Source organism: Hippoglossus stenolepis, chromosome 19 (assembly GCF_022539355.2).
Source record: "Hippoglossus stenolepis isolate QCI-W04-F060 chromosome 19, HSTE1.2, whole genome shotgun sequence".
NCBI lineage: Eukaryota > Metazoa > Chordata > Actinopteri > Pleuronectiformes > Pleuronectidae > Hippoglossus > Hippoglossus stenolepis.
Window position 1 is genome coordinate 6324567 of NC_061501.1, and position 11589 is coordinate 6336155.

The 11589-nt window shown below is 39.1% G+C and overlaps 2 protein-coding genes across 2 annotated transcripts; both read left to right on the forward strand.

Moving 5' to 3' along the window:
• The first annotated feature begins 587 nt into the window (after window positions 1-587).
• LOC118098642 (regulator of G protein signaling 9 binding protein) lies at window positions 588-5203 on the forward strand. Its single transcript, XM_035142664.2, has 3 exons — window positions 588-1154; window positions 2278-2584; window positions 4253-5203. Exons 1-3 carry the CDS (start codon window positions 1059-1061, stop codon window positions 4627-4629), a joined length of 780 nt encoding a protein of 259 aa, XP_034998555.1. The 5' UTR covers window positions 588-1058; the 3' UTR covers window positions 4630-5203.
• Window positions 5204-5968: 765 nt separating this feature from the next.
• Window positions 5969-11321, forward strand: mcur1 (mitochondrial calcium uniporter regulator 1). The gene is made up of 9 exons (XM_035142686.2): window positions 5969-6334; window positions 7797-7913; window positions 8007-8110; window positions 8967-9068; window positions 9450-9491; window positions 9586-9657; window positions 9860-9913; window positions 10069-10183; window positions 10488-11321. The coding sequence occupies exons 1-9, from the start codon at window positions 6064-6066 to the stop codon at window positions 10541-10543; spliced, it is 933 nt and encodes a 310-aa protein (XP_034998577.2). The 5' UTR covers window positions 5969-6063; the 3' UTR covers window positions 10544-11321.
• The last annotated feature ends 268 nt before the right edge of the window (window positions 11322-11589 follow it).

Here is an 11589-nt window from a genome sequence, read left to right on the forward strand (position 1 = left end):
GCATTATTTGATGCGTCAAGCCCCAGTGCATGCTGGGTGTTATCTCATGGCCACAGCTCACTAATGTATGGTTTCTCTCTTTGAGGTGTGATTTCTGCAGATAAAAAGCTTGTTATACATACTCTGCTATAGAAACATCACGCGAGGGAATTACATGCCTACATACTCTGCTATAGAAACATCACGCGAGGGAATTGCATGCATGCATGCATACATACTCTGCTATAGAAACATCACACGAGGGCATTACATGCCTACATACTCTGCTATAGAAACATCACGCGAGGGAGTTCTCGCTCAGTACACGCTGAACCTTTCATCCGCCTGGTCAAACGAGGCTGTCCATTATCTGTGGGGCCTGAGGGGAAGTGAACCACAAAAGACCCTGACAGGAACAAAGATGCTATGTACAACTTTGATTTATTAATCTCTTTTAAACTCAGTCTGTGAGAAATATTTAGATATTTGCCAATATAACATTGAAAATATGAAGATAATGTATACACCATGTTAATGAAATATGTTGCATATTGACCTGTAAGTGAATGAGGTGTATCCAGTGTGGTGTGCACGAGGTAATGCAGCCTCACTTCAGTGAGTGAAAGGGCCATTGTGGGGGACAGCCAGCTGCTGCTCTGTCTCTCTGCTCTGTGTTCGTTAATGAGATTAGCTGTTCGTCTTAGTCTGCCTCAGTGCAAAGGGGTCAGTCACAGGATTAGCACCTTGCTCAAAGCGTTGCATCACTTTATTACACTTTTTTTTTCTTTTTTTTTTTACCTCCTTACTTTGACTTTCCCACTTCTTGCTCTTTGTGGGTCATTTTTTCCCCCCTTCCAGCCTCCAAAGTATGTTTAGTAGAGTTAAAGGTGAGTGGATATACTGCGACGCATCATGAGGCCTCAGGACTGAGTGCATCTTGACCCTCTGCCACTGAATGAAGCATCTTCCAGGGGAAGGAGGACCAGAGCAGGGGCAGCCAGAGAAGTGAAGGGGCAGCTGGGCCAGCATCTTGCCTGCTGTGGCAGAGTCTGGTCCGAGACTCTGGACGAGTCATCCTCATGCCACTTGTGAATAACAAAGTGGGAGATGATTGCACAGGCGGCTCGGACAAGGCTTTGGCTGATGGAGAGGCTCTGGTGGGGTCTTTAATAAAGGTAAATCCATATTTCAGCAGTTTATGCTTTGGTGTTTTCCTTTGTTACATTCATTACTGTAGTTTGTGGGCAGGTTACCATCAATGCTTTTACAATATTGTAATGAGCTATAGAAAGATGGTAAAAAATTGCATGAGATTGAAGAAAAGGGTATTATGTTATGTTCAGCATTGTTAATTACACCATCTTCACTATTTTCCGTTCTGTAACTCTTACATGAGTCTTTCCCAGACTAAAGACATTGAAACAGGTTTTGTCTCCCCTTTGGCTAAAAAGGCACTCTGAATGAAAGACATTTTTGGTCCACTGCGTCTTTGTGATCATTCGAGCGTCTGTGTTAGATAATGTCAGGATCACGTCAAGCTCCCCCCCGTTACAAGCAAATATTTTACTTTACAATTACTAAAATGTACTGTACTGTCTTTGAAGAGTACTTATGTACTGTAACAATCGTGGTTCATGTTTTTCTTGGTCCTATTGATGTTTGCAGTGAAAACTACTGCATGTTATATTATTGTATTGCTATTCTTGAATGAACTTAATTGCAGCAGTGTATTGTATGTGGAACACAAACAAGTAAATGACAAACTGATAATGTAAGCTATTGTAGAGTAGGTATGAGGTATTCTTTTTTTTTTACTAGTACCAAAGATATAAATCTTATAAAAATACAATTTTGAAAACTAAAAATTAACACAACAAAACAATGTAGTTGTCATTGTTTTCTTTCCTCCTCTTCTGTCCACGTCTTGAAATGAGCCGCTGGTACTCTGAGCACACAAGGTTGCTTTGGCTTATCTAGAAATAGATCAACGATAATGAGATTATTGATAATATTTTTCATTGAAACCAGAGCTGCTAATCCTGCAGGTGTAAAATGATTGACATCATGAAACTAACTGTTCCTTTCTCCCCATTTTCCAGTTATTGTTTCATGCAGCTTTAAACTGAGGTGGATGCTGATCAGCCATTAAAAACCATTTAGTGTTTATTTCTGTCAACGTGCACTGATTGGGTGTGAATACATTTGTCTTGGAGAAGTGTACAGTCGTGGATATCTCCTCAGAAGCTCCACATATTGATTACAATATAATAAAATATTTCTTTATTGTTCTTCATACAGGTGGTGGCATGTTACCGGCACTTGGCATCATGCGTCGGTGGATGCACAGACAGCTTGCAGCTCAGGGACGAGCTGCGGCAAACCAGAGAAAAGGCCCAAAAGTTGGCCGTGTCCATCTGCCGCCACCTGACCTCACACCTGCGGGACAAGAGCCTGCCCGAGGAGCAGCGCAAGGAGATGGAGCTCCTCTGGGTGGCCTTCTCCTCCAGCCTGGAGCTCCTCCATGTTGACATGTGCAAAGTCTTCAGCATGGGCCATGTCTTCTGTCTGGCAAACACTGCTACACTGGTGCAAACTGGCCTTCAAGGTGAATGCAAATCCTATACATTTTACTGCAAATGCAAATTGAAAATTAAAGAGGTCACTTAGCCAAAGAGAAGTAAAATAATGTGAAAAAGATTTTAACAACTCTAATCCGATGACAGATAGAATAAATTACTCTGAAACTATAACCAATGAAATAATTGCACACAGTATTTTCAAAGATTATTTGGGTTGTGATTTCTTTTCCTAATTCTTTAAAATAATCAAATAACACAATGGACATTGATAATGATTGAGCTAAACTGTTTATCAAATATTCTATATGTTGAGCACTGACTTCAAGTCAGTTTCTCTCCTGTCCTTAAATCGAGTGTTGTCTCTGTTCAAAGCTGCTCAGACACCCACCGGTGGGGAATTGTGTTGTGGAGATGCTGCCTCTCTCCTGCACTCTCTCTGCTTTTTAGCATTGTATGAATGACACTGATTACCCTGAGGGGCAACACGACATTTCTTTATTTACACCGAGATAGTGCGGAGAGCCCCCAATTCATTGTTTGCAAACCACCAGAAGAAAAAAAGTAGGACGTTGTGTAGTGGCACATCATTTCCATTGGAACGAAATCACAACTAACAGAGCACAACTGTGGATATAAATTAAATTTACTTTTAAAGTCATCACATCTTGCATTAGAATGAATTTCCGAAAGGGTCTTGCTGCTGCTTTCGCCCTTTTTTTCTTAGAAAGCTGGAGAATTTCCTGCTGTGGCTTCTCCCAAAGCTGCTGACGTCAGTAGATCTCACTTGATTTATTTCTGTGGAAATGCCTGGAACAAGTTCTCAATCAGGCATCAGCACTGCATCAGTGGAGATGGGTTTTTTGTCTGTGCACGTATCATGTGGGATTTTCTAGTGCCACTCATCTGAGTAGTGCTGTCCATAGTAGTGCATTTGTCAATTATTTATTTATTCACCATTAGGCACATATTACGCTCGCACACAAATAAAAAACATTCTTAAACACAGCAAACAGATTAAAAACATACAAAGTAAAAACATACAAGTACATGCATAGAAACAAATTGGAATCGGTTTCAGTAATGTAATATATGTAACCACCTGTAGTAAATGAAAACACCTACAATCAAATCTACCAGGCTGGATGATCAGGCTCCAGTTTTGGTTATTCAGTGGTTTGATCGCCTAAATGTTTGAATATAAATAGCAAGAGATAAATGATGTTTTTAGAAGCAGCTGACATAAATCTTTTCAATACGAGTTTGATACCATACGAATGAACAGTCTGACAAAAAAACAATAATCTGACAGCATAAATATGTTTTATCTGTGTGAGTAACTTTCATGTAATGTAATTAATGTTCATGTTGTTCAGTGCAGCTGTGAACATCAGGTGTAGCTGCATTAACCTCCGTGAAGCACAGAAATATGCCTCTTCAATCCTAATAATACTTGCTATAGATAAAAATATATAACTCTGAGTCATTGTATATAATGTGAAAGCAGTGGGAAAATGATTAATTATTATAAACAGCATGTTGCAGCATGACAAAGTTAAATACACACAGGACTCTGACAATTGGTGACATTCTCTTCAGTTTTTAATAATAATTTCTCACATTCACTAACTATTTGTTAACAGTTGAACTCAGCACTGTACGGACTAAAGCACCAGATTTCATGTTGGCCATTTCAGGAGGAGGCAGTGAGGTTGCAGCTCGGGCCCTCAGTCTGCCAGACCTGAACCAGGCCCAGACTGCAGCCCCAGATGCCGGCCTGGAGATTCAGGAGCGCGGCGCCATGGAGCAGGAGATCAGCCACCTCGATCACATGATCGACGACATGGAGATGAAGGTCAACGTGCTGCGCTGGATGGTGGAGCCCCGAGGGCCGCAGTACGCAGACCCGCTCAGCAGCACCGACAGCGCCTCCCTGGCTCTGCTCTCTGTGGACGAGGAGCAGCCTGGACACCAGCCCCTCTGCCAGCGCAGCCACATCTTTGTGCTCTTACTGCTGATGGCAGTTGTTCTGTTGGCAGCCACTTTATCTGTCTGTGTTGTCTTCTTCTCATGAGCAAAATGTCTATACTCAACCACTGGCCATTTGTGTAACACTGTACACAAATGGCCAGTGTTGCTTTTTGTAATGGCAATTCAATTATTTACTAGTGCATAAGATATTTGTCCACAGAAACACACTGAAATAAATCTGGATGCAAACTTTTGCCATTTGTTGCAATGAATGCAAAGCTGCAACACACTTTACATTATCTTTGTTGAACAAAGTAACCATAAAAACATGATGCTGCCAATTAGAAGTGATACATATTTAATTAAATTATAATAGGGCGATGGTTTATTTTACATAACTGTAAAAAGATGGAGCTTGTTTTTACCTTTTGTTCCCATGCAGTATGTTCTCTTTGACTTTTCTGAAATGTCAGACACCTTTCACATTTAATTCCTTGTTGCCATCAAGATGATATATATATATATAGGTGCTGATGCTTGTAGTTGATTTACTGTAATAAGATGAATATTCATTTCCAATGACATTTTGGGGATTAAGTGTTGTGTATATAATCTGTGCTGTAGAGACCTGACAACATGTAGATTTAAGCTTTATAAAAGTTTCACCTTTGATAAAACATTGTGTTGCTTTTTATTTATGTTTATTGATGAGCAATGTTGGGCTTGTATGTGAGATGGAGTGTAACAAAGACTTTGCTGTGGACTTTACAGTTTTAATTTGCTTTAGTGCAAAATGTTTACATTAAAGCAGTGATTCTCATACTGTGTGCGACCGGGAGGGGGAAATGTGAGGCGGAACTAATGTTTTGACGTCCGCATCTCTTTAACGGTGGACCAGTAAACAAATCGTTCTTTCGCCGTAGCCAGGGGTCGCAACCCGCGGCTCAGCAGCGGCTCTGCAGCGGCTCCTGTACAGTGTTGTGCATGTCGCGCATATTTTTCGCGAACAGTGAACTCACGTTCACGTTAATTTGTTAAATCATCATCGTATCAGGCCAGCATGAAATACCAGGAGCGGGCGAATGTGTGTGCGCGTGTGTGCCCCCAGACAGCGCGCGCGCGCACACACACACACACACCCTCCCTTTTTATTTGCACATCAGAAATTCCTGAAAGTAATGTGAATTTAATGTTCATGTGTATTTTATGTAAATGCACATGTTAAACTTGGCCCATTTTGTCATAATTTTGTTGGGGCACATTAAATATATTTGAGTAATTGCACATTTTTCAAATACATTTACAAGAATCGAACAGTAAGGAATCAATTTCTCTCCCTCAACAAAAACATAACGTGTTTACTTAGTTATATACACTCTTGTTTAGCGGTTGAAAAACGCTTTACTTTGAAAGGTATAACCGGACACTGGGGGACTTATGGCAGTTTGTGGGACAAAAAGTTTGACGACCGCTGTCACAACTTCTCAGGCGGAAGTGCTCCAGTGAAGTCGAGTGTCGGCGGCTGCAGGTCGTGACCATGGTGGTGAAACAGTGTCATACGCGACTTAAGCTCTTTGTCTTGAACCACCAAGGGAAGAAGTGGCGCGAGCCTTCTGCTTTTAACCGGAACAGAGCGGGCAGGTCTTCCGCCACCGTGTCGCCTGTGACGGCCGTGAACACATCACGGAGTCTCCAGGGTTTCGCTGCGGCAGCTCGGAGCGGCTGTGAGGAGGAGCCGCGGGGACAGGGGGGAGCTGCTGGACGGAGGATCTCACAGGTTTCTGCCGGGGCACACATGTCTGTCAGAGGTAACTGAAGGATGATCAACACTGAACATAAAGACACTGCTGCAAAACAAATGACTTATATCATCAAATGAGCTCTGTCGAATGAATGGCAAAATAAAAGTCCTTTACAGGTCAGAGAGGTCAAATGCAGCACACCATAACTACACCTCATTATACTGGTCATTATAATAATATTGGATAAAAAACAACTCTATTTATATATCACCTTTAAAATTGAAGTCAAACAAAGTAAACAAGAAACTTTAAAAAAAAGTATTTAAAGATCACACAGCATTTGTGCACAGATACAGAAATAAGCAAAAGTGTTACAAATGAGAAAAGAGTAGAAACAAGATAGAATGAAAATAAATATATTAGAATAGAAGGTGAGATAAAAAATGAGGAGAAAGCACACGTATAAAATGTGTCTTTAAGAGACATTTAAAAGAGGTTCAAGAGTTTGTTAGAGGTGGGAGTCCTGACAGAAAAGGCCTGGTCACCTCTGGTCATTGCACTTTTCACTGGTATGAATGCTCATCCACTCTGCGTGATAAACTATGAACACACCACACCTGACATTCAGTATAAATATATTTTATTATTAGGCAGATCCCCTCATTTTTATGGGGAATATACAGTAGACACAGTAAAGTCAAAGCATTATAGGCCAATAAACAAAGTATTACGTCCACAGATTCCAAACTACACACTCCTATGGTTACAGCTCTTATATACAAGTGAGTGTAAAGCCAGACCCTGATGCTGCATGTTTTCATTAGAAACCTTTACCCGCATCCACAGTGTTTATGCAATATGCACCAATGCCCAGATGTGTCACCTTTACTGTGGTATTGTTGGTGTGTGTGTTTGTGTGTGCATATGAACTGTTTACATTTTTAAATTCAACCTGTCCAACCCTTACCTGATCACTGCTCATGATTGCTCTGATTCTAATGGACATTATGTGAATAATGTGAGGAGTTTCAGATTTTGTTAAATCAATATAACATTTTGTTGCTAATGTCAATGTTCTGGTTTATTGCAACAGCAAAAAAAATGCACAGCATATATTATTAATAGAAAGGCCCTCAGAAGGCCCATACCTCCTCCAAGGCTGTTTGGGGGCTTAATCACCATATTGCATATACATGTATTGAGATCGGATACATATCATGTACATGAATATGTATTCGCTCCAAATTTCACCTGTTCATAAGCGCCCTACATTTGCCTTTCATCTCGATCTCTGCATCATTTCTTGAGAAATTAATCAAATCTGCCCCAAAACGTTAATCTGTTCTTCCTTGACTCACACCCCACCCTTCCACCAAATTTCTTAATAAAGTGTCAAATCTGTGACAACCATTTAAAAAAACATGTATTGTAATGAATGCAAAAACGAGAGAAAGGGGAAAATTACTGATGCTAAAAGTTGTGTAATAACTCTTTTGTGTAACCACCATCTCCTCTGTGTGGATTTCAGAACTGAGCACCTCTGTCAGAACCTTCCAGTACGATCTGAAACCAGAAGTACCTAACTCTGAAGGCAGGAAGCTGTTTTTTGACACACATGCGGTGGTACGACTCTTTGAAGACAATGGTTTGGCTTCTTCTGTTGCCTCATTTTACTTGTTCTGAGTTGAAACCTCTGGTGATTTCTCTCATCAATATGTATTTTTTTAAACATCAACAGGTTTCACAACTCAGCAAGCTGAGGTGATGGTGAAAGTGCTGGTGAGGATGACCAACTCCAACATGGACGTCATCTATAACGACATGGTCACCAAAGTGCAGCAGGTTTGTATATTGTACATTTGAACCATGATCATCATGTTTCTACCACACCACATTATATCTTAGGAAAACACAACTTTTTAGTCAAGCACATGTTTAGTAATTATGTGGAACAGTATTTGTTTATAAAAATAATTCAAATTTAAGCCGACATTTCATAACTTCATCATGTTCATTTTCTTTTATTAGAAGTAGGAATTTATATAATATAAAATAAATTTCACCCGGATATGGCGCTCATCATCCATGTCACTGCAATAAAAGAAAAATATATTATCTGTATTTTAATATCAAAGGTTTTTATGGCCACCTTCATTAACAATACATTCAATACTTAAAACTTCTGCTGTAGGTATAAATATGATGTTGCACAGTTGGTGAAATGTAGTGCCAGTAACAGGGATGTCTTATACCACATTGTGCAAACAGATTGTAGCTGTCTAACTATTAAACCATAGTGGCCATGGTGTAATGTCGGCTGAGGAAAGAAGAGAAATAATGTCTGTTGGAGCCATATATTTGATTTGTAATTTCCAGTGTATATAAGGGGATGTGTGTTGAAGACTGGGGTTTTCCAAAGTCTGTTTGGAAAATGTTTTGAAAGATAGATTTAATTTAATTACGAGTACACGTCTAAACAAAGCTCAATCAGCAACCAGTAGAGACGTTATTTATTGGACTCAGTCACTACAACGTTATTTTACTTGCTGTTAAGGGAATTATTTACTTTTATTCCATATTATTAAATTGCTTCCAAAGAGTTTTGGCTCATGCCCAGTGATTCACCAGATGAATGTTTTCATTTGCAATATTTAGTGTTTCTTTTTAACTCTAGTATGCGTTGTGTGATTTTTGGCAGGAGATAATGCTGCAGCGTGTGATGTCTCAGATTGCATCTGTGAAGAAGGACATGATCATTCTTGAGAAGAGCGAGTTCTCCACTTTACTGGCAGAGAACGAGGTACGTTTTATGTCGTTGCTGTGCTGATGACAGACATGTTTGGTCACTGATTTCCCATCAATGTGTATTCGTCCATCTATCCACTGTAAAGTTGAAGCGTAAACATGTTTAAGTTAATATTTAATCGAGGGCTTTGCCAAATGTTGTATACTATGTCTTTTGACCATTAGATTAAAAGCAAAATGCACAATTAAGGCAAATTAATATGAATAAAAATCTGTCATGCCAGATAATAGTGGAAGTGGAAGACTGTTATAATTTAGTTGCTTTATGTTTGACGTGTTTGCCTAAAGTGGGAACATGAATGACTGAGTACTGTACAGTATGTTTGTTTAAACATCTTGATTCATTTGTTTTTCAATTTTTCAAAATTCCTCCCAGAAACTCAAGATCCAAATACTGCAGCTGAAAGTCGGACTGTCTGTAAGTGGTTAGATTTACTCACATCAGATTATGTTTTATATTTTATGGTACAAACATTACTTATGAATATCCTTTGTATGTCTTCGCCTTGCAGGATGTCATGAATAAAGTTCGCTCAGACACTATTTTGGACATGCATTTAGAGAAAAGCCATGTAAAGGAACTGGTAAGTGTTTGAAGAAATCATGTATTGGATTAAGTTGATGTTTGAAAATCTGTTGACTGCACTTTTTTAGCTGTCTCGTAGTGATTTATGATAATCAATACCTAAACTTTGAGAATTAAAGGGACGATGGGCATATACATGAAGCTGACAGGTCAGGTTCTTGTGTTCCTCCTCTAAATCATTTTTTAAAAATAATTTCCAGAAATCACAGCACGCGAAGATGCTTCTGGAAATGCGAACTGAAATCATGGAAATGGTTTGTACATATGCAGTGCACCTACATGTTTCCTAAATTATCACATGTTGTTCTGTAGTGTACAGTAGGCGCAGCCATGGACAGAAGCAGGTGTTATAAACATCTGGTTGGTGTTTACTGGGGCTTATCCGTGATTTCCTTGTTTTTTTTTACAGACTGCTGACCAAGATCGTCATTTGACTCAGACCAACATGAAAATAGACACTGAAGCGGCCGGTTTGAAAACCATGTTGGAGTCACATAAACTGGATACAATAAAATACCTTGCAGGTGGGACTTGGCACTGGTGCACTGTTGACTCAACAATGTAATCTGCTGATTAGTTTTAATGGTTATTGTTCAGTGATTTTATTGTAGAGGGTAAAGAAGTGGGGATTTAAGTGGGGTCTTATAGTCTGGGACTTTTAACCCTCAATGCCACAAAGGCTGTATGTTTCCTACATACGTATGAAATACATGTATGTGATATTGCATATCGTATTCATATGGCAACGAGTTTAGAAATTAAAGCATAATTCGTTAGAAAAAGCAAATTTTGACAAAATTAATGATCTATGCTATTTTCTCCTTTTAGGTTCTGTGTTCACGTGTCTCACTGTAGTCCTGGGTTTCTATCGTGTTTGGATGTAAACTGTTATCAGTACACAGAAACTCCAGCATTCCTCTGGAAGCCCAGTATTCATTTCAACCAGTCACTAAGCCCTGCACTGGATATCAGGGTGGGCCATCAGAGGAGAACACACCGTCCTCTAGCTCTGACCTTACTCACCTCTAACCTTCTCTCACACAAGCATAAGGACTGTTTACCTGTGGTAAAACATGAACTTTCAGCATCTCCTCTGAATCTGTCAGCATTCAGAGACCAATTCCTTCTCATGTCTGACCTTATTTTGTTGCATTTCAATGATCAGAATTTTTGTTTGTGCTCCTTATTACCTTATTCCATCATCATTTTCTGATATGATAAACTGAGAAGAAGAAGCAAAGGAAGGAACATAATTACACCAGTTTTTTACAGACATACAATCTCTTAATAAATAGCAAATACTTGATGTTTTAGCTGCCTAGAGATATTTCATCTGCTGTTACTTTGTTGATTTATAATTTCTCAACAGTGCACAGTGATAAAGAAGTGCCAGTCAAGTCTACCTTTATGAATGATATATAATACTGTTTGGAGCTGAAGTCAAACTTTTTAAGGGGTATGTAAATATTTTATTTATGGACATAATATGCTGTAAAATAAGCCGTCGGTCTGGAACTCAAAAGGGATTAATGTAATTTATGTAACCACTATATTATCACATATATTTTACTTTAATTTATCTTTCTAGCTGTTTTAACTGGATTTTTGGACTGATGTTATTTGAATGAAATGAATTAATAAATATACACTGAGCTTACAGGATTTTGATAATGGTATTGTTGAAGACTGGTCATTGCACAAGACCTGATTTACTGAATTGAAAAAGACTGATAACGATATAGTGACAGAAAATGTAATTTACAGTATGTTTTTCTATATAATAACCTGAAAATGTTGTATTAGTGATAATAACAGTGTGGTTGACGAGTAATTGTGGCTGCCATGGATGGGTGTATGAGACACATCAGATGTCCTGATACAGTGAACAGCCACGCCACATATTAACCTTTCCCTTGACTTTTATTTTGAA

Bases quoted from the DNA above. Each gene is read 5' to 3' on its own strand.
- LOC118098642 (XM_035142664.2), top strand. From the start codon at position 1,059: ATGCCACTTGTGAATAACAAAGTGGGAGATGATTGCACAGGCGGCTCG. The intron at 1,155-2,277 runs GTAAATCCATAT...TTCTTCATACAG, and splicing joins TGGTGGGGTCTTTAATAAAG to GTGGTGGCATGTTACCGGCA. The intron at 2,585-4,252 runs GTGAATGCAAAT...TGGCCATTTCAG, and splicing joins GGTGCAAACTGGCCTTCAAG to GAGGAGGCAGTGAGGTTGCA.
- mcur1 (XM_035142686.2), top strand. From the start codon at position 6,064: ATGGTGGTGAAACAGTGTCATACGCGACTTAAGCTCTTTGTCTTGAAC. The intron at 7,914-8,006 runs GTTTGGCTTCTT...AAACATCAACAG, and splicing joins ACGACTCTTTGAAGACAATG to GTTTCACAACTCAGCAAGCT. The intron at 9,914-10,068 runs GTTTGTACATAT...TTTTTTTTACAG, and splicing joins GAACTGAAATCATGGAAATG to ACTGCTGACCAAGATCGTCA.